At 39.6% G+C, this 23,356-nt stretch overlaps 1 protein-coding gene across 3 annotated transcripts in view; it reads right to left on the minus strand.

Moving 5' to 3' along the window:
• PRKDC (protein kinase, DNA-activated, catalytic subunit) overlaps nucleotides 1-22,790 on the minus strand; it is a 214,760-nt gene extending 191,970 nt beyond the window's left edge. For 2 of the 3 annotated variants that reach the window (XM_007085581.3, XM_042972681.1), the window contains exons 1-13: nucleotides 22,637-22,790; nucleotides 21,104-21,180; nucleotides 20,919-21,011; nucleotides 18,715-18,789; nucleotides 17,629-17,737; nucleotides 16,956-17,068; nucleotides 16,767-16,866; nucleotides 10,499-10,554; nucleotides 10,388-10,418; nucleotides 9,743-9,900; nucleotides 4,783-4,929; nucleotides 3,053-3,217; nucleotides 2,440-2,608 (exon numbers count right to left, since the gene is read on the minus strand). In XM_007085581.3, coding sequence (XP_007085643.2) covers nucleotides 2,440-2,608; nucleotides 3,053-3,217; nucleotides 4,783-4,929; nucleotides 9,743-9,900; nucleotides 10,388-10,418; nucleotides 10,499-10,554; nucleotides 16,767-16,866; nucleotides 16,956-17,068; nucleotides 17,629-17,737; nucleotides 18,715-18,789; nucleotides 20,919-21,011; nucleotides 21,104-21,180; nucleotides 22,637-22,790 — 1,447 coding nt within the window. Of the gene's footprint in view, nucleotides 1-2,439; nucleotides 2,609-3,052; nucleotides 3,218-4,782; nucleotides 4,930-9,742; nucleotides 9,901-10,387; nucleotides 10,419-10,498; nucleotides 10,555-16,766; nucleotides 16,867-16,955; nucleotides 17,069-17,628; nucleotides 17,738-18,714; nucleotides 18,790-20,918; nucleotides 21,012-21,103; nucleotides 21,181-22,636 lie in introns of those variants that run through there. The other variant, XM_042972680.1, reaches the window with a different exon arrangement.
• Between the last annotated feature and the right edge of the window lie 566 nt (nucleotides 22,791-23,356).

The raw sequence follows: 23,356 nt of genomic DNA on the forward strand, positions 1-23,356 counted from the left end.
AATAAAGATCAGAGCAGAAATAAACAATATAGAATCTATAAAAACTGTAGAGCAGATCAACGAAAACAAGAGTTGGTTTTTTGAAAAAATAAACAAAATTGACAAACCTCTAGCCAGGCTTCTCAAAAAGAAAAGGGAGATGACCCAAATAGATAAAATCATGAATGAAAATGGAATTATTACAACCAATCCCTCAGACATACAAGCAATTATCAGGGAATACTATGAAAAATTATATGCCAACAAACTGGACAACCTGGAAGAAATGGACAAATTCCTAAACACCCACAGTCTTCCAAAACTCAATCAGGAGGAAATAGAAAGCTTGAACAGACCCATAACCAGCTAAGAAATTGAATCAGTTATCAAAAATCTCCCAACAAATAAGAGCCCAGGACCAGAAGGCTTCCCAGGGGAGTTCTACCAGACGTTTAAAGCAGAGATAATACCTATCCTTCTCAAGCTATTCCAAGAAATAGAAAGGGAAGGAAAACTTCCAGACTCATTCTATGAAGCCAGTATTACTTTGATTCCCAAACCAGACAGAGACCCAGTAAAAAAAGAGAACTACAGGCCAATATCCCTGATGAATATGGATGCAGAAATTCTCAATAAGATACTAGCAAATCGAATTCAACAGCATATATAAAGAATTCTTCACCATGATCAAGTGGGATTCATTCCTGGGATGCAGGGCTGGTTCAACATTCGCTCATGGATTGGAAGAATAAATACTGCCAAAATGTCAATACTACCCAAAGCACTCTACACTTTCAATGCAATCCCAATCAAAATTGCACCAGCATTCTTCTCGAAACTAGAACAAGCAATCCTAAAATTCATATGGAACCACAAAAGGCCCCGAATAGCCAAAGTAATTTTGAAGAAGACCAAAGCAGGAGGCATCACAATCCCAGACTTTAGCCTCTACTACAAAGCTGTAATCATCAAGACAGCATGATATTGGCACAAAAACAGACACATAGACCAATGGAATAGAATAGATACCCCAGAACTAGACCCACAAACGTATGGCCAACTCATCTTTGACAAAGCAGAAAGAACATCCAATGGAAAAAAGACAGTCTCTTTAACAAATGGTGCTGGGAGAACTGGACAGCAACATGCAGAAGGTTGAAACTAGACCACTTTCTCACACCATTCACAAAAATAAACTCAAAATGGATAAAGGACCTGAATGTGAGACAGGAAACCATCAAAACCCTAGAGGAGAAAGCAGGAAAAGACCTCTCTGACCTCAGCCATAGCAATCTCTTACTCGACACATCCCCAAAGGCAAGGGAATTAAAAGCAAAAATGAACTACTGGGACCTTATGAAGATAAAAAGCTTCTGCACAGCAAAGGAAACAACCAACAAAACTAAAAGGCAACCAACGGAATGGGAAAAGATATTTGCAAATGACATATCGGACAAAGGGCTAGTATCCAAAATCTATAAAGAGCTCACCCAACTCCACACCCAAAAAAACAAATAACCCAGTGAAGAAATGGGCAGAAAACATGAATAGACACTTCTCTAAAGAAGACATCCGGATGGCCAACAGGCCCATGAAAAGATGCTCACGTCGCTCCTCATCAAGGAAATACAAATCAAAACCACACTCAGATATCACCTCACGCCAGAGTGGCCAAAATGAACAAATCAGGAGACTATAGATGCTGGCGAGGATGTGGAGAAACGGGAACCCTCTTGCACTGTTGGTGGGAATGCAAATTGGTGCAGCCACTCTGGAAAGCAGTGTGGAGGTTCCTCAGAAAATTAAAAATAGACCTACCCTATGACCCAGCAATAGCACTGCTAGCAATTTTCCCAAGGGATACAGGAGTACTGATGCATAGGGGCACCTGTACCCCAATGTTTATAGCAGCACTCTCAACAATAGCCAAATTATGGAAAGAGCCTAAATGTCCATCAACGGATGAATGGATAAAGAAATTGTGGTTTACATACACAATGGAGTACTACATGGCAATGAGAAAGAACGAAATATGGCCCTTTGTAGCAACATGGATGGAACTGGAGTGTGTGATGCTAAGTGAAATAAGCCATACAGAGAAAGACAGATTCCATATGTTTTCACTCTTATGTGGATCCTGAGAAACTTAACTGAAACCCATGGAGGAGGGGAAGGAAAAAAAAAAAAAAGAGGTTAGAGTGGGAGAGAGCCAAAGCATAAGAGACTGTTAAAAACTGAGAACAAACTGAGGGTTGATGGGGGATGGGAGGGACGGGAGGGTGGGTGATGGGTATTGAGGAGGGCACCTTTTGGGATGAGCACTGGGTGTTGTATGGAAACCAATATGACAATAAATTTCATATATTGAAAAAAAAAAGATACAAAAGATATCTACATCAAACAACATGCTAGGTATTCATCATTCATCATCATAAAAACAAGGGTGAGTTCCAAACTCACCCACAGTACTGATGCAATTCCAGAGAACTGGTCCTTTCCCCACCAAGGCTAGGAAAACTTTTACTATGGCTTTACAACACACTGATTGCATTTTCGGACTATATTGTGGGAAACTGTCTATCTGTGCCACAATGAGATGTTCCAGAACTGGAGTATACACCTCAGGAACCTAGCAGAAATGGAGAGCAAACTAAAAGTTAGAGAAGGAAATAAATAAATATAGGAATGATATAAATATCTAAAATAATTACAACTCAAGTAGACACATATTAGATAAATGAAAAACCTGGCTTATACCTAATCTACTAATAAGCTTAACACTGTGACTGCCTAAAAAAATCAAGAGTAAAACTGTCTGATACTTACGGTGCAAACTACCCCAAGCAGCAATCTTAATCTTTTTATAAAAATGGAACAAATAACAAATAAGTTTTCCTGCTTTGGATAACAAAAAGTCAAGCTTCGTGACAATAATTAACACAAAATACTAATTAAAAATGTCTTGATCACAACAGTGCCTATACTGAATGCATACAATTCCTATGACACCGTCGAATTATCTGAAGAACTGAGATTAATTAAAATAGTGCTCAGTTTAATTAATTTCACTTACTGTATCAAGGTAAAGCAAAACACTTCCAACAGACTGGAGGAAACTTGGCATGTGGTAAATGTGGTCATCAGCAGTGTCTGTCTGGGTGAGGAACAGCTGTTTGCACCGCTGAATGAGCTCTACATACATGAAGTCAACATCTTTTGCATTTATAACCTTGCAAGGCTTTGAGAAAGGTAAACAAAAGTCTATCAATCTCGTCAATGTCAAAATAATAAGATTTAAAGTATCATGTTAAGCCATGTGATTATAAACTGAATATCAACAAACTTTTTAATGGAGATGAAACACAGTTATAAAATATATCTCATAAAGATGCTTTTAAAAATAATCTGTTACTCTAAATATTTATTTATATAACACAAAACATCTATTGATTGTCGACTATCCTAGATATTGCTTAGATGGCAGCTACCAAAGACCAGTAAGATGTGGTCTCTGCACCGTGAGGCTGGTCACCTAGAAGGGGAGACTGAGAAGTAAACACAAAGCTGGAATTCACTACTACACCGTGCTGCACACTACATCCAGAGCCACCTGTGTCACTCACAAATCTGATAATGCTACTATCGAGCTTCAGATTTTTCAAAGGCTTCTTTGGAGTTCAGATCTAATCTAGCTTCCCTGAGGATGTGACTAGTTCATCTTTGTAGACTCCCTCTCCCTTCATTCTTGACTATCACGTTCCAGCTACACTGTGAACATATCTAACCACAGTGAACAAGTTGAAGTTGGTCAGACCACAGTGTATAAAGTTGAAAATTCCATGTTCTTGGCGTGCCTGGGTGGCTCAGTCGGGATTGAGCACCTAACTCTCGATTTTGGCTCAGGTCATGATCCCACAGTGGTGGGATCGAGCCCTGAGTCAGGCTCTGCACTGGGCATAGAGCCTGCTTAACATTCTCTCTCTTTCTCCCTCTTCCCCTGCCCTGCTCACGCATGTGCATGCATGCAAAACTCTCTCAAAAAAAAAAAAAAAAAAAAAAAAAAATTCCTTGTTTTCATTTACATCTGAGCCTCTTCACATACAGGTTCTTCTGCCCTAAATATATTTAAAGGACCCAACAGAGACAAATGGAAATGAAGATTTAAACAAAGCAAGAGGAGGAAAGACGATTTGGAAGCAAGTGAGGAAATTATCAGAAATGGAATGAGTAGTAAGAGTAGAAAGCTGGGAAGAGGGACTCTCCTTCCCTGAAAAAGAGAGTAGACACTGATTGGGCAGATCTGTAGAAAGAGAAGTAGCAAGCCATTTTCTCTATAAAGTAGAAGTCATAGAGATCCACTAAGAGGGAAATAACTATAGTTACCATCAATATTCTTAAATACACTCCTGTCATAAGAACCTTTCTAAAACACTGTGTAACAGCAATTAAAATTTTACTTCATAAATAACAGGCAGCATAGCGTAACTGAAAAAATGACTTCAATTTATATCATAGCTCTGTCAATTACTATGTCCTTTGACAAGTTACCTAATTCCTGTGGGTCTGTTTCCTCATCTGTAAAGTGGAATGATACTCCTAAAAGCTTATAGGAGAGTTATGAGAATTTGAGGTAATATGTGCACAAAATCCTAGTACATAGTTGGCACTGAAAAATCAAGTTAACAACAAAGCAAGCAACAATACTGTCACAAGTGTGAGATGCTGTTCAAAAACACAATAAATTATATTCCTTTAAACACTCAAATGAAAATAAAAAGATCAGAGTAAATTAACGGGCCATACTCCTGCAAAGAGTCCATATCCACGAATTGCAATGGATAAATCCTTGCTGTTTGAATCCGTGTTCCTGATGATTCCATAGAATTGCTCCATAAAGTACTGCAGTTTATTCTTATGCATTTCTGCATCTTTTGCCACCATAAAAGAAATCTGCAACGGCATAATATTTACGTTTTAGGAATATTTAACAGCAAAACAAAAGAATAAGAATCTATACAAACGTAAAAAGGGTAGATTGTTGAACTAGATATTATCAATATGTTGTTGTAATTCTACACAATTGCTTTTACTGACAAAGAACTACTGCTCTAATCTGCTTAGTCTGCATCAAGTTCAGAAAAGACACTCTCTTAAACAAGGCTTTATTATACAGGATACATTTTTCCTACAGAAAGGGACTGAAGATGATCAGGCAAATGTAGAAAGCCATATGCACAAAAACAAGGTTTTGCATTTAGGTCTCCCAATGTAGCAGGAGGCCTAGTTAGACCTCATGTGTAACTCACAGTGTGTTACACTGTGTTACACGCGTGTAACTCACCTTTCAAAAAAATAAGCTATACACTGAAGCTTGAATTGGGTGAGGCGAGGGGAAAAAGTACTCTGAGAAGCAAGTAGATCTCTATCTACCAAGGGACAGTAACCTAAATGCAAGAACTAACACAGGTATTCAAGAAAGTATTCCTAATTTCAACACAAAGACTGTCCAAGACAAGAACAGAGAGAATCTAGATAATTATCAGAAGCAGAAAACAGGTATCCACACTTCCATTGCCAAACTACCAACACACACCCCAATCCCACACAAAACCATTTATTTTAGAAGAATGGGATATCACATATACTGCCTCAGAATTTCCTTCTTCACACACATCAAGAACATGTTCCTCTGATCTCATGGTGTGGGAGTTCAAGCCCTGGATCAGGCTCTATGTGGACAGCTCAGAGCCTGGAGCCTACTTCCGATTCTGTGTCTCCCTTTCTCTCTGCCCCACCCCCCACTCACGTTCTATCAAAAATAAACATTAAAAAAAATTTTTTTTTAAAAGAACATGTTCCTTCAAGAAGTAAACAAATACTTGTTCACTTTATGAATATATTTTAATGTTTTCACATTTATACACTATTTCTACAAAAGCAAAAATGAACTATTGAGACTTCATCAAGATAAAGTTTCTGCACCATAAAGAATCAACAAAACTAAAAGGCAGCTGATGGAATGGGAGAAGATATTTACCACTGGCATATCTGATACAGGCTGAGTATCCAAAATCTATGAAGAACTTATCAAATTCAACATCCAAAACACAATCCAGTAAAAAATGGTAGAAGACATAGACTTTTTTCCAATGACATCTAGATGGCTAACAGATACACGAAAAGATGCTCCACATCACTCATCATCAGGGAAATACAAATCAAAACCACAATGAGATACCACCTCACACCTGTCAGAATGGCTAATATTAACAACACAGGAAACAACAGATGTTAGCAAGGATGTCGAGAAAGGGGAAACCTCTTACACCATGGATGGGAATGAAAACTGGTACAGCCATTCTGGAAAACAGTATGGAGGCTCTTCAAAAAGTTAAAAATAGAACCTTACAATCCAGCAATTGCACTACCAGGTATTGGCCAAAAGATACAAAAATACAGATTCAGAGGGGTACATGCACCCCAACGGTTACAGCAGCACTATCAACAATAGCCGAACTACGGAAAAAGTCCAAATGTCCACCAACTGACGAATAAAGAAGATGTGGTGTATATATACTGTGGAATATTACTCGGTCATCAAAAAGAATGAAATCTTGCCATTTGCAACACCGTGGATGAAGTTAGAGTATCTTATGCTACACAAAATAAGTGAGAAAAACAAATAGCATATGATTTCACTCATGTGGACAATTTGAGAAACAAAACCTATGAACATATGGGAAAGGAAAAAAAAAAAGATTAAAAAAAATAGGGAAGCAAACCATAAGAGACTCAACCATAGAGAACAAACTGAGGGTTGATGGAGGGAGGTGGATGGGGGAGGGGCTAAGGAGGTCACTTGTGATGAGTACTGGGTGTTACACATAAGTGATGCATCACTGAATTCTACTCCTGAAACCATCATTACACTATATATTAACTAATTAGAATTTAAATAAAAATTTTTTAAAAACTTTCTAATTTATTATTATGCTTTCAGCAAACATCCTTTTTATACATTATTAGCCAATTATTTTCTGATACAGTAGCAAAAAGTTGCAAATAATTATCCAACAGTAGAGGATAAACGGAACTCTAACTTAAATACAATTATATATATCAACTATGTTGCCATTATAAGTTAATCATGTAGATTTCAGTGTGCTATCAGGGAAACACACACAACATAGCAGAAAACCTTAAGGTCACAGAAATTATGAATATTCCTTTTGGTCAAGATATCTCTCTTCTTTCATCCCCATACCTTCCCCCTGGGAAGAAGGGGAATGAAAGGAGGTTAAGGGAGAAGAAAGAGAAGGAGACAGTGAGGGACAGAGAAAGGGAGGGGAAGGTTTAGAAACAGTGCCACTGAAATCGTGATTTTTTTCTTAAGAGTAGGATTTCAGGATATTTTAAATGTTGTTTGTACTCTTCTACATTTTTTTATACTTATATGCTACTATCTTATAATGTTTTTCATAAAAAATTTACATAAAGCTATTGAAAAATTTCTTTCCCTCAGAAGTAACGTTTAAATTAAAAAATGTAGGGGCACCTGGGTGGCTCAGTTGGTCAAGCACCCAACTTTGGCTCAGGTCATGATCTAACAGTTCATGAGTTCAAACCCCGCATCAGGCTCTGTGCTGACAGCTCAGAGCCTGGAGCCTGCTTCAACAACTTCTCCTTCTCTCTCTACCCCTCCCCTGCTCACACTCTATCTCTGTCTCTCTGCCTCTCTCTCTCTCTCTCCCCCTAAAAAAAAAATGAATAAACATTAAAAATAATTTTTTTAATAAAAAAATTGGAAAACTGGTAAACTGGATGTAAACTTTAAAACATTTGCTCTTTCAAAGATGCTAAGAAAATGAAAAGCCAAGCCACAGAAATTATTTGCAATACTTTTAGAAAAGGACTTGTACCAAATGATGTAGAGAACTCTTACAACTCATTTATAAAAAGACATACAATCTAATTTTAAAATGAGCGAAATAATCTGAGTATCTCATAAGATATAAGAATGGCTGCAATCCCTATCAAAATAACACCAGCATTCTTCCGGCAATCAAAAAGAATGAAATCTTGCCATTTGCAACTATGTGGATGGAACTAGAGGGTATTATGCTAAGTGAAATTAGTGAAAGATAAATATCATAATGACTTCACTCATATGAGGAATTTAAGATACAAAACAGACAAACAGAAGAGAAAGGAAGCAAAAATAATATAAAAACAGGGAGGGGGGCAAAACATAAAAGACCCTTAAATATAGAGAACAAACAGAGGGTAGCTGGAGGGGTTGTAGGAGGGGAGATGGGCTAAATGGGTAAGGGGCTTAAGGAATCTACTCCTGAAATCATTGTTGCACTATATGCTAACTAACTTGGATGTGTATTAAAAAAATTTAAAAATTAAAAAAAAAAGAATGGCTAGTAACGACAGGAAAAAAAAGATCATTATCAACAGTCACCACAGAAACTCAAATTTGTAACCACAGTAAGGCAATATCATACACCCATGAGAAGTGCTAAAATTGAAAAGACCACCAAAACCCTGTGTTGATTAGGATATGGGCTGACAGGAACTCCCACGCATTGCTGCTGGGAATATAAAATGGCGCAACCAGTTTGAACAGAGTTTAGCAGTTTCTTACTGTTTCATATATACCTCCCACAAGACCCAGCAATCTTGCTTCTAGGTTTTCACTCAAGAGAAGTGAAAGCGTATGTCCACAAAAACACTTGGTCACAAATGTTCTTAACTGTTTTATTTATTTTTTTTCAACGTTTTTTTTTTTTTTTTTTTTTTTATTTATTTTTGGGACAGAGAGAGACAGAGCATGAATGGGGGAGGGGCAGAGAGAGAGGGAGACACAGAATCGGAAACAGGCTCCAGGCTCCGAGCCATCAGCCCAGAGCCTGACGCGGGGCTCGAACTCACGGACCGCGAGATCGTGACCTGGCTGAAGTCGGACGCTTAACCGACTGCGCCACCCAGGCGCCCCCTTAACTGTTTTATTTAAAAGGACCCCAAAATGGAAACAACCAGAGTGTCTGTAAACAGACTGTTATATCCCTACAACAGGATACTGTCTGTGCCACATTTCAGGTAGGTCTTCATGGACTAGCTTGCAAATTTAACTACCATTTACAACATTGCTCCAAACAAAACTTTTGGTGAATCTTCAGAGTTTTCCATCACAACCCACCCAAGCAGTCTAAATCTGTAACACCTGGCCTGAACAGCAGGTATTTCTAGACACCTCTGGATGCTGAGAGCCATAGCACATTCTCCCTAGCCAACATGTTTCCAAATTTGCAGGCTCAATTCTACAATCACATCCTATCTAGACAGAAAATACATAAGGGCAAATGGACTCTCCTTGTTCTTGAAGTAATGTGAAACAAACACAAACATCTTAACGTTGACAGCTGGCCCTCACCTCTAAGGAAATATGTTTTCTCACCCCAACCTGACTCAGAGGATCCGTGACCTTCCAGTCCTTCTTCCTTCTACCTCCTCTTTGCCACTTTCATGTCCATTAGACCTCCCAGTCTTCGCTCTGAGGCTGTGATCAGATGTGGTATCTTCCTATCTCTCAGTCCTGCTGCCACCCATGCAGCTGATTAATAACCAGGCTTTTTTATTTAAATACTACAAGAGCTAAAAAATAACCTGTATTCATTTTTCAAATGTGCACGCACAAGGTTGGAATTTAATTTTTTGCATGGAAGAAAATATTTTTAAACAAAGGTTGAATTAATACCTGTTTCAGAAAAGATTCCAGAGCTGAATGTGCAGCTTTTTTTATTTCACCATTCGTATGGCTACACCATTTTGACAACACTTCAAATACAGAAATGTAGTTGTCCAGGAGGCAGGTGCTAAACTGAGATGCATGCAGGGTAAACAAGCATAAGCCAGCTGCAATTGCAAAAACCATTATATTTAAAAAAAAGAACAACAAAGGCAGAACAAAAAAACTAAGAAAGCTTCAGGTATATGTCAAAACTAAAACTGTTCATGAAGATCCACTATCTTTATAATAACCTACAGATCCTAATCAGAGTTCTAATGCCGCCAACGTCCATTTGAATCAACAGGCCAAGGACCCCCCGCCCGCCCCCAAATAAAGTTCAGAAGTAGGATCAGGGTTTATTTAAAGTCAGAACCAAACAATCTGGATCCTCTGAAAGGTGTTCTAAAGCAATTTTTTTTTAAATCATGTAATCTAAGTGTGACCATCTAACTGGAGTTTGTGTGCTAAAAACAAAGCACCAAAAGCCTCCCTGTAAGTAACTGCATGTGAAACATCACATACTTACTTTCACGCACAGTTTAAGCAAAAGTTTACTCAAGACATTAACTTAATAATCTCTAATATTCCACGTTATTAATTACACAATCTTACCTAAGGGTACAGCATATCTCTTCAGATCAATCTATTAAAAAAAAAAATACCATCAATGTTTAACAGTCACAAGTCTCAGTTATGGAAGAATTGGAGTAATATTAATCCTACCTGAGGACGGATTGCCTTTAATGTAAAATCAAAAATCTCCCTTGAAGTCTGGGGGTCTGGGTAAAAACAGAAAGAAGCCTGTTACAAATCCCAACAGCATCATCTGACAAACCTGCAAACACTTTACAAGCAACAGTTTTGTTTCAGACAGCCTGAATTAAGGAATCGTGTCTGCTATCATGCATTGCAGCTGGTGAGCTGTGAGCTACGGCGGCAACAGTTACTACTGCAGTGAAGTATGAAGAAAATGTGGACTCACGACACGGGTTTCAATTCCAACTCATCACTTACAAGCTCTGTTAGGTAGTCTCTCAGAGCCTCAGTTTTCTCATCTATAAAAAGGGACACTGTATAGCTTCTTTGAGAGTTGTATGCAGGATTACATAAGGCCACACACACGATCATCGTCCCAGTACTCCCAGGCATCCATTCAGCACGTTGTATACATTACAAATATGAATAAATATGATCTTTGACCTTAGCAAACTAATCACCTAAAAGAGACGACAAAACAGGTGCCCAAGTATAACCCAAAGCTCTTATCCTGGCCTGATGGACGTCACAATTATTTAACTGTCTGCCACCAGTATTCACCGCAGCTGTCCAGATACCATGCTTTTCTCATCACTAAGCTCTCTGCCTTTGTAACAGTGACTTGCAAACCAGAGACGCTCAAAAAGTGTTTGCTTTGATGGACAGGACTGATACATTTGAAAACAACTGTGACAGAAAATAGACGGAGAAGGGGTCAGAGAGGGTTTAAGACGACAGAAACATCATATCTGTAGGATAATGCCAGAAAAGAGGTATTTAAAAAGTTCCTTTGGAATTCAGTACAAGGAGAGATTTCTTCTGGGTGTGAGGATTGAAGACAGGGTTTACAGACAAGGCAGCACTTGAGCTGGGCCTAAAAGAATGGAAACTCATGGTAAAAAAGGTCATTCTAATAGAAAGTGACCGTGTAAACAGAGGTGTGCAGATTCAAGATACCAGGCACTTGTCAGCGCACAGCTGGTGTAGAATGTATAGACTCAGGTGAACACAGTGAGGCCCAGGGATGGAAGGGCCTAAGCTCTAAGGAGTGGGAATGGACACCACCTCCAGGCTCTGCCTCCCACAGTCCACTCTCCTGTGCCCACCTCTGCTTTTTTTTTTTAAGTTTATTTATTTATTTATTTTGAGAAGGAGCAACCGAGTACAGAAGAAGGGCAGAGAGAGAGGGAGACACAGAATCCCAAGCAAGCTCCACGCCGTTAGCGCAGTTTCCGACTCGGGGCTTGAACTCACAAACCGTTGAGATCATGACCTGAGCAGGTATCAAGAGTCGGACACTCAACTGACCGAGCCACGCAAGTGCCCCTCCATCTCTGCTTTCTAGCAGACCACTCCCTCTACAAGCATGCTCTTGTATTTATGTTTTTGTTGTAGTCAAATATATGTAACAGTACTTACCATGTTAACTATGTGTAAGTGTACCATTCAGGGGCATTAAATACATTCACATTGTCGTGTACTCACCACCATTATCTACACCCAAAATGTTTTCATCATCCCCTATAGAAAGGATGTACCTGTAAGAGGCTGACTCCCCTGCCCCCCAGCCCCTGGTAACCTCAATTCTACTTTATGAACGTCCCTGTCCCTGCTACCTCATACGGTATTTATACCTTTGTGACTGGCTTACCTCCCCTAATGTAATGTCAAGTTCACATGCTGTAGTATGGGATAGTATTTCCTTTTTTTTTTTTAATTTTTTTATACATTTAATTATTTTTGAAAGACAGAGTGCGAGTGGGGGAGGGGCAGAAAGAGAGGGAGACCCAGAATCCGAAGCAGGCTCCAGGCTCTGAGCTGTCAGCACAGAGCCCGACGCGGGGCTCAAACCCACAAACCGTGAGATCATGACCTGAGCCGAAGTCGGACAGACACTCAGCCAACTGAGCCACCCAGGAGCCCCAATTTCCTTTTTTTAAAGGCTGCCTGATATTCTGTTGTGTGCATATGCCACATTTGTTTATCCATTCATGTGCTGATGAACACGTGTTGTTTCTCCCTTTTCTGCTAGAATGGAAGTGTATAAACTCTGGCATCTATTTCTAAAAACCCCCTCTTACCACCATGTCTCCCATCAGCTGTACCACATTTCTTTGGTCTCTGTTGTTAAGATTTCACTAAAGGGTTGTCTGCAGATAGCCTCCACTTCCTCCCTTCCATTCCAACCTTGTCTGTACCCTATTAACCCTCACACTGCTCTGTCTGGCCTGTCCTGACACTCAACTGAAGCTGCCCTTGTTGAGCTGGGTCCACTCTGCAGCTCTTAGCATTCAGACTCCTCCCAGGGCAAAGCACCTTACATCTGTGACCTGCACCCACTCCCCAGGTGATCTGGCCCACACTCACAGCCTCACATATTACCTCTAAGCTGAAGACTTCCAAATTTATATATCGGTGTCTAATTTCTCCTACAAGATTCAGCCTTACATTTGCAACTGCACACTTAACATCTGAGATGTGCCATGTCACACATGTCCCAAACAAGCCAGACTTTTGCCTGAAACCCACCCTCTCCCATCCCGCCCAGCTTAGTCACCACTGCAGCGACTTCAATGCTCACAGCTACACTCAAGAGCAAAGTCTGTTAATCCTACACCAAAACAAATCTCACACACAATGGCAGCAGTCAAGCAGACCTTTCTAAAACACCAACTAGCTCATACCTATTCACTAGAGAAAAAACATGGCTTCCCACTCCATCTGGAATGAAATTCCAGCTCAGGAGGCCTCAGCCACTGACCTTACGCCCTGTGCCATCTTTCCCCCAGGCACTCTTGGTGTGCCACTGAGCTACAGACACGCCAACTCTCTTGAACCCCTCTGACCACTGTGCGCTGGCCAGACTGGAGGCCTGGTTACCTGCTGGTCCCTCTGCCTGGAATGCCCTTTCGAGCTCTTTCCCAGCTGGCTCCTTGCCACAGTTTAGCTTGGCCTTAGGCCTTAGCTTCTGGTTGTCTCCTCAGAAAGAACCAGCAAGCTGGGTACATCTTCCACCCTCTCCACACTCTGATATTCCTATTCACTGTACCCAACCTGTTTGCATGATTAAACCCTGAAATCTGTAATAGCTTTTTCAGCTGTTTAAGGTCTGTTTCCTCTACTTGACTGAGCTAATGATGGAAGGAACCTGGTAATTCTGATCACTACATCCAACACATCTAATTCATTACTCTTTAGATAGAAGGCACCCAGGAAACACATACTGCATAAATGAAAACATTAGTATTAGCATTTAGTGCTTGAAGTCACATGATCATGGCATGACAGAAAAACTATAAATTACAGCCTCAGACCAAGGCTTAAATCACAGTGTTGCCACTTATTGGTTATATACTCTATTGCTGCTGCAACAAACTATCACAGAGTGGCTTTAAAAATACAAATTGGTTGCTGTACAGTTCTGTAGATGAGAAATCTGAAATGGGTCTCACTGAGGTAAAATCAGGGTGTCAGCCTCCTTTCTAGAGGCTTCAGGGGTTCAGAATGAGGACATCTTTGGGAGCCATTACTCTGTTATTGCATCAGTTGTGTTACTCTGGGCGAGTAACCTGTCTTAGTTCTAGCTTCCTAATTTAGAAAACAGAATATGACTGTCTATCTTAGAGAGTTATTACCGGAATTTTCCTTGCAACTATTCTAGCATGTGGTAAATGAGCAATAAGCACTGTTATTTTTCTTAACCTGCATGTGTTCACTGAATATCAATCAATATACCAATCAAGTACAAAGACAATTCAGCAACATTACCTGCCAGTATCAGGTGGCAAAAACAAACATATAACCTGATAAGTTGAAAATACCTCATAAGGGGCACCTGGGTGGCTTAGGGCATGATCTTGCAGTCCGTGGGTTCGAGCCCTGCATCAGGCTCTGTGCTGACAGCTCAGAGCCTAGCACCTGCTTCAGATTCTGTGTCCCCCTCTCTCTCTGCCCCGGCCCCACTCATGCCCGTCTCTCTCCATCTCTCAAAGATGAATAAACGTTAAAAAAAAATTAAAAAATACCTCACAGGAAGTGCTATAATAGGAGAATATAGAAAAACATAGAGGAATATTCTATAGAGAATATAGAAGCCAGAGGAAGTGACTCATCTCAGGGGCATCATAAGGGCTTCAAATGGGTGACTTGTGAGCAAGAACCTGATGAATGGGAAGCTGGCAACAGAATATGGGACAGAAAAGTGAGAAAATAAAGGAAGAGAAATATCATAGAGCTACTGCAACATCCCTGGTAAGAAGCAAGAAAGGGGTGAGTAAAAATATTACATTAAAACATGAAATTGCTGTTTTTGTAGATCAAAACTCATTAGATACTGAAATATAAAAATATTGGAGACAACCAGAATTTCATGTTCCAACCTAATAAAAGCAACTCACAGGAGATAGAAGAATTTGGTAATTGTTCTTAGCGTTAAGTTTCATTTGCTTTTTAAAAAGAAATGAATTTCGTAGTGCATATAATGCTATCCAAGATAGATTACCCTCCAAACCTTTCATGTTGATACTACAAGGAAACATTATCGATAGCTATAAAGAAAAATATATTAAACAGACTTTAAAATTGATAAGGAAGTATCTGCATCCCAAGAATTACAAAATGCTGATGGAAGAAATCAAAGACCTAAATAAATGGAGAGAGAAATTATGTTCATGGATTGGAAAATTCAACATAGCAAAGATGTCAATTCTCTCCAGATTAATATACAGATTGAATGCAATGACCATCAAAATCCAAGCAAATCCAATCCACACACTTATTCCAGAATTTACATGGAAAAGCACAGCACTTAAAATACTAAAATGATTTTGAAAAAGAAGAATAAAACGGGAAGACTTTACATTAAGGCTTACTATAGAGTTACAGTCAAAAAGACAGCGTGGGGGCACCTCGGTGGCTCAGTTGGGTGAGAGTCCAAAATTTCGGCCCAGGTCTTGATCTTATGGTTTGTGAGATGCAGCCCCACGTCAGGCTCTGCACTGACAGCACAGAGCCTGCTTGGGATTTTCTCTCTCTCCTGTCTTGCTGCCCCTCACCCCTATGCCAGGCTCTGAATGAATGAATGAATGAATGAACGACAGCGTGGTTTTGGCAGAAGGATACATACATAGACCAATGGAACAGACTCGCACATATGTGCCCAAGGACTTTTTATGAAGGCACAAAAACAATTCAACAGTGAATATGGCAATTTCATGGACATGATAAAAGCACAAGCAACAAAATTAAAAACAGATAAACTGGACTTCATCAAAATAAAAAACTTTTACACATCAAAGGACACAGGGCAACCCATAAAATGGGAGAAAATACTTGCAAATCATGTATTTGGTAAGGAATTGATACATATACATAAAGAACTTCAACAATTCAACAACAAAAAGTCAAATGACCCAACTAAAAAACGGGCAGAGAACTTAAACGCACATCTCTTCAAAGAAAATATATAAATAGCCAAGAAGCACATGAAAAGCCATTCAACATTACCAGTCATAAGGGAAATGCAAATGAAAACCACAATGCTACCGCTTCACATTCTGAAGGCTATTATCAAAAACAGAAAATATCAAGTACTGGCAAAGATAAGGAGTAACTGGAACCCTTATGCATTGCTGGTGGGAATACAAAGCAGTTGCAGCTGCTGTGGAAAATCGTATGACAAAAAAATTAAACATAGAATTACAATATGATCCAGAAATTCCAAAAAAAATGAAAGCAGGGACTCCAACAGATATTGGCATACCCATTTTCCGGCAGCATTAATCACAATAGTCAAAAAGTAGTGGTTTTGCGGTGGAGGTGGGGAAGAGAGGTAGCTATGGCTATGAAAAGGTAGCAGAAAGGCTCCTTATGGTGAGCCTGTTCAGTACCTTGCCTGTGGTGGTGCATACACAAATGTATACATGATAAAACTGCCTAGAATGAAATACACACATGCAAAGGTGTGCACCTAAAACTAGTGAAATGTGAATAAGGTTGGGAGATTTATCAATGTCAGTATCCTGGTTGTGTTTATTTGTACTAGTTATAAAAGAGGTCATCACTAGTTATAAAAGTAGAAAGTGGGTAAGGAACATATGGAACTTCTCTGTATTATTTCTCCAAACTGCATGTGAATCCACAGTTGGTTTAAAGGTTCCAAAAACGAAACACGCAATCCATTTTAGAATTATAGTTTTTGAACTAAGGAAGAAAATCAAGTGAAGTCAATCAATACCTTCCTCCATGGATTTGGTAAAGTTACACATGAGTGAAGACAATCCCTTCAGACACCCTGCCAGAACAGGCAGTTTGGGCTCTCTTAGTGCTGATGTCATCTAGAAGCAGAGTTTTAAAAAAAGATACCATTAAAAGAGAAAAACACAATCAAATCTATGGAATCAGAATAGCATAAAGTTTGTCATACCTGGGTCTTAAGTTCACCCAGAAAAGCCCGGAACAGGTTTTCCGAATTATTTATCATCTCACTAGGATGAACTTCCCCTAATACTCCTAGGAGCTCATATACTTTTTCTAAAACTAAAAAATAAATTTTAGATAAATGAAGACTTAAAATTACATTTACATAAATTAAACAAAAATGTATGAATAACAAAAGGAGAAGACGTTTAGTTCAAAAGTAATTTTATAATAAGACATAAAAAAATAGTTTTATGTACTAGAACCTTCCCTGATAAATTTTATGCCAAGCTACTATTATAAGTCACATTTGACACGTGTTGTGAGTTTTCTATTTTAAAGAAATTATTTCATGGAGTGCCTAGCTGGCTCAGTCAATACATGACTCTTAACCTCAGGGTCTGACTGAGGTGTGACTCTTAACCTCAGGGTCATGAGTTGAAGCCCCATATCGGGTGTGGAATCTACTTAAAGAAGAAATCATTTTGTAAAGATTAAACTTTTTTATAAGCAAAAGTCTTCACATGTTTCTGTTTGCTTTCATTTGGGTTTGTTTTCAACAAAAAGGATTCACCTGTGAAACATATAAGTGCTTTCGTTGAGAAATCCTAGTTTTTACATTGATTTTTTTAACATCAATTTGTCAAAATACTTAAAAATAACATTTAAATGCACCTCACCTGTATCCTGTATTTTTGTTTTCGATGCAAGTTCTCCATAGAATTTGCTAAATAACTCTCCAATTCCAAATTCATCCATGAGTCTCGAACTTCTTAAAGTCCGAAGTAACTAAAATGATACAAACCAGCATTGTCTAAACAGGAAAATAATGACAAAGCTTCCTGTACTGCACTGTTTCTACACAACAAAGCTCCAAAGTCACGCGCCTCTGGGGGACTTCCTTGGCCTCTCAGGACACCTATGTAGCCTGATTATTTAAGAAGAGGTGGGTGGGGGCGCCTGGGTGGCTCAGTCGGTTAAGCGTCCGACTTCAGCTCAGGTCACGATCTCGTGGTCCGTGAGTTCGAGCCCCGCGCCGGGCTCTGGGCTGACGGCTCAGAGCCTGGAGCCTGCTTCCGATTCTGTGTCTCCCTCTCTCTCTGCCCCTCCCCCGTTCATGCTCTGTCTCTCTCTGTCTCAAAAATAAAGAAAACTTTAAAAAAAAAAAAAGAAGAGGTGGGTGGTAGAAGAACACAAGGATTACAAAGGGGAAGAGGGTGTAGACTTTATTTTACCTTCCCGAGAAACCAATACTATGGTTAGAACCATTCTCTCTGAGGCACTTAAGGGAAGGACTAACAAGACCCAAATTCGAAAATAGAGATGCAAAACAAGAGATGCATCTGAGAGAGAAACAGGTGAGAGTAAGCCCCAAGAAGCACTTAAATACAACGTATAAACCCATTTTCAAGATAAGGTTTAGGAAAGAACTCAGAACAACAAATGATGCAAATTCCAGCAACTTTTGTAACATTAAGTTTTAAGAGGCAGGGTGATGAGAGTTAACAGAGGAGCAATAAATTCCTTGCTTACGTGTCCTCTTAATTCCCCTCACAACCCAGTCCTTCCTCTACTTTCCAGAAGAGTCTGAGAGCAAAAGGCCAAGGAATTACCAGGTGATAGTTGGAAAATCTTGTCCATACATCAATGTGACCAAAGCCTAGCCTCCAACATCTCTCACCCAAACACAATTTAAAACTCCAATTTTCTGCTTTTGAAGTTATATGTATAATACAAACACACATACCTAGAAATAATAAAATTACCTTAATGAGAAGATCCAGGGCTGGGATTCTACATTTAGCAGCTTTATCTTTTGTGTAAACACTGGTACAAGTATTCTAGGTTTTAAAGACATACCAAAGTCATCAATAAGATTCTATTTCTTAGAAAACCTCACAAGAGCTAAAACTACACTTCTGAGAGGAGCAATACCAACATGACATACTATAATTTAGCAGTTATTTAAAATATATTAGAGTATATAAACATATAGACTAAAAATTACTGAAGAGGGCGCCTGGGTGGCTCAGTCGGTTAAGCGTCCAACTTCAGCTCAGGTCATGATCTCACAGTCTGTGAGTTCGAGCCCCGTGTCGGGTTCTGTGCTGATGGCTCAGAGCCTGGAGCCTGCTTCAGATTCTGTGTCTCCCTCTCTCTCTGCCCCTCCCCTGCTCATGCTCTGTCTCTCTCTGTCTCAAAAATAAATAGAACATTAAAAAAATTTTTTTTTAATTACTGAAGGTATTTATGCAGTATGTAATCGTAATGATGTCAACAATCACAAAAACACAAAGTAAATGAACACCTCAGCGAGATCAAAAACAAAAAAAAAGTTACACTTTCTTGCACACCTCCCATTGTACTTGTCGTATGTCAAGCAAGCAAGCATGAAAAATTTAAAAAGGTAACTAAAGCAATCCAGAGAAGAATGGTTGGGACTCCATAGGATGACAGCTCAGTCTCACAAAACCAGCAGGCACTCTGGACAGAGGCCACCTGGCTCCAAGTTTTGGGTGAGTTTCTCAACTTCTAAGTCTCATTTGTAAGCTAGAGTGATTAAAAATACCTACCTCATAGAGTTTTGGCCAAATTAAGTAAGACAAACTGTACATTAAAGAACTTTGTAAACTATGAAGCACACTACAAATGTTGGTTATTCCTATACTGAGGTAATTTTTTTAAAACACAGTGACTGTTAAACAACACAGGCTTGGGGCGCCTCAGTTGGCTGGGCATCCGACTTCGGCTCAGGTCATGATCTCGCAGTCCGTGAGTTCGAGCCCCACATCGGGCTCTGTGCTCAGAGCCTGCAGCCTGTTTCAGATTCTGTGTCTCCCTCTCTCTCTGACCCTCCCCCATTCATGCTCTGTCTCTCTCTGTGTCAAAAATAAATAAACGTAAAAAAAAAAAATAATTAAAAAAAAATAAATAAACAACACAGGCTTGAACTGTGTAGTGTGTAGGTCCATTTATACCCAGATTTTCTTTGATATAGTACTGTAAATGTATTTTCTCTTATAATTTTTTCAGTAATATTTTTTCTCTTTATTACTCAATTATAAGAATATAACATACAAAATTTGTGTTAATCAACTATTTATGTTTATCAGTAAAGCTTCCAGTCAACAGTACGTTAGCTAGCAGTAGTTAAGTTTTGGGGGAGTCAAAAGTCAAACACATGGATTTTCAACTGCAGGCAGGAGGATGGGGGAGGAGGGGTCAATGCCCGGAAGCCCCCAGGTTCATGGGTCAACTGTGTTAGGATTCTAAACCAGCAAGACTAGAAATCAAAAGAGAATAAAATTAAAACCTATTAAAAAAAAAAAAAGACTGATGATTATTACTTTATATATTAGACTCAACTATAATTAATAAAATAACTTCTTATACATTACCCCCAGACTGAATACTTCAAATCTTAGAATATCCAAGAACTAAAGGCAATTCAGGACCAACTAAAAACAACTTACCTTGGCACTTGTTGAAAGTGCAAACAAGTCTGAGAAAGAAAATTAACAACTTAATTTATGATTACTAGCTCCATAGTAAATCACTAGGAAACCTGAGGAAGGCAGGTTGGAAGAAAATTGGAGGCAAAAGGCAAACTTTTCAGACTATGGCCAAAGGGAACACACAAACTACATGAAATATGAATCTTACCCAGAGGGAAAATTCTTTAAAATTGTCTTTTAAAGTGTTTTGAAATCTACCCACAATTCAAAAAACCAAATTTATTATGTATGACTTTTTATAAGAGACATTATTTACCTTATATGCCACAAATCAAAGTTGTTTTTGATTAGGGTCTTAGCTTATTAAATCTAAAAAGAATAACCCGCTTCATTTCTAACACAATCATGCACACTAAGTAAACTCCTCGATGAGAAAGGCAAGAATACAATACAAATGCAAGTTTAACTTACACCATAAATTACAATCAATATTGACATATGTTTTTTCTCCTTACCTTAATATCAAGAGAATAAGGTGTGATCTTCTGGCCAATTTTTTCTAAGAAAACACATAAAAATTTTAGGACTTCTTCTCTACAATCACGAAACTGTAAAAAATATAGTAAATATGGGTAAGAAGAAGAGTCACTTCAACATTTAGGAATACACACGAAAAGGAAAATAAAAATCTTCAACTTACTTCATCAATGCTAAGTGATTTCCGAACAAATACAAGCAAACCGAAATCTTTGGAAAAAACTAAGGAAGTCTGTAATGCTGGACAAAAAAAAAAACAAGTAAGGTAAGAGAGCTGCCAAAAAGCACTCCATAAACCCACCCTAAATGGGTTGCATATTTCTCAATTCAGCCTTATAAACAATTAAACACTAACTTAAGGATGCTGTATTTAAACAAAGAAAACAGGAAATTCTAGATGATATTCCATTGAGATGACGCAGGCAGAATAATGGCTCCAAAGATACTTGAGCCCTAATCCCAATGTCACACCTGTGAATATGCTAACTTTACATGGCCAAAGGAAATTAAGGTTGCAAATGGAATTAAAGTTGCTCATCGCCGACTTTAAAGAGGGGAAATTATCCCGGATTATCCGTGGGCCCAATATTATCACATGGGCTCTTAACAGTGGAGGAGAGAGAAAGAAGAGTGTTGGAAAGAGGGGGGCAGGAGAGAAGAGAGATTTCAAGCACAGGGGTTCCTGGACCCATGGTTGCTGGCTTTGAAGATGGAAGCCATGATCCAAGAAATGTGGGTGGTTTCTACAAGCAGGGAACATCAGGAAGGAAAAAGGGACCTTAGCCCTGCAATTGCAAGAACAGAATTGTGCCAACCTGAATGAAAAAGGAAATGAATTCCACATGACCCTGCCTGATGCCTGGGTTTTAATTTGGTGAACCCATGTTAGGCTTCCAACTACAGAACTGTAAGATTAACAAACCTAAACCACTAAGCTTGTAGTATCTGTTACCGCAACAAGAGAAAACTAATACACTCCCCTATGGTCTCACGTGAAAGAACACATACTAAATATTCAGAATAAACTTGGAACGGCTTTATCAACAAGTTAACTAAAGGAAGGAGAAAGGAATTCTAACTTAGAAACGCTGAGACTAGAAAACATTTACAGGTTAGTTTTTAAAATTTACTTTCCCGCTGATAATACACCCTTGGCAATAGATAGGTATTAGATAGCATCGCAAGTTTTCAAGCAATGATGTATTTTTAAAGTGCTGAAAAGAAGCACTTACTACAAAGGAACAAAAAGTTCTCTCTGAGATTGCTCACAAAGATGTGACTTTTCGGTTACATTTCTGCAATGCTTCTCAAAAGCAGGAACCTTCCTTCTGAGGTTTCAAACCTGAGGGTATGAGAAAGGTACTGGAGGGTTTAGGCGCGTTTAAGGTGAAGGAAAATACTTTCCTTTGGTTCTCTCTGCCCACTTTGCATAGTAAGGATTGCTAAACTTAAGGCATTTTCACCAACTTTACTTTTAAAACATATTTCCTAACCACAAAAAAAAGCCGCATGACAAGTCACTTTTTTCCCACAAAAATTTCCACAGAAATTCCGACAATCCAGAATCAAAAGGCTGGACTTCAAAATACCGCTAGATGCACCCACGGCGGGAGAAACGCTAGGCTGTCGGGCTCCAGCAACCCCAAACGCGCACGCGCGTCTGCGCCCCCCTCGGCTCGGCCGGGACAGTACCCACCCAGCACTGAGGGCCCGGAGCTCAGCACGCACTCCTGCCCCAGGCCCCGGATCAGCTGGTAACTGGCCATCGCGGCGCTGCAGCGGTCCCCGGCAGACAAGGACTTCTGCAGCTGCAGTAGGGAGCCCTGCACACCTAACCCGGAGTCAGCCATGATGCCCAAACCCGGCACTGCGCGTGCGCAACCTCTGCCGGGATCCCGAGATGCCACGGGGCTCGGAGGCGGGGCTCACGGGTTCGGGGCTAGGGTTTCCGGGGCAGGGGCGGGGCTCGCGGTGACTGGGCTCTCGCGGGAGACCTTGGATGGAGACTTCTCTGGAAGAAGAGCCGCTTAGATGTGAATTAAGATATTAGAAGGCCAACGAATGTGTTACACACAATACACTTAGGACGCTTACATCGAAGCCTAGGGAGAAACAGGAATTCAACAATTTGGCCTCGAAATAAATGGGGCGGAATGTTGGTCACTTGGGGTCAATCAAAGGCAGGAAAAAGAAAAAACAAGCTAGAGGCTTGGGTCAAGATCGACAAAGTTGTCCCTTGATAAAGAGTGAAAAATGCATGTGTAATGTCTTTAAAAATTAAGTGCCTAACGGATACAGAAAAACATTCTTAGCCAACATTACAGTGTAGAAAAACCCCTCCGTAAACCTGGTCTGGCCGGACACCTCAGTTTTCCCGCGAAAACGCCTTCTCGTAGGGGGTCAGACCACCTAAACG

This window comes from Panthera tigris, chromosome F2, assembly GCF_018350195.1.
Source record: "Panthera tigris isolate Pti1 chromosome F2, P.tigris_Pti1_mat1.1, whole genome shotgun sequence".
NCBI lineage: Eukaryota > Metazoa > Chordata > Mammalia > Carnivora > Felidae > Panthera > Panthera tigris.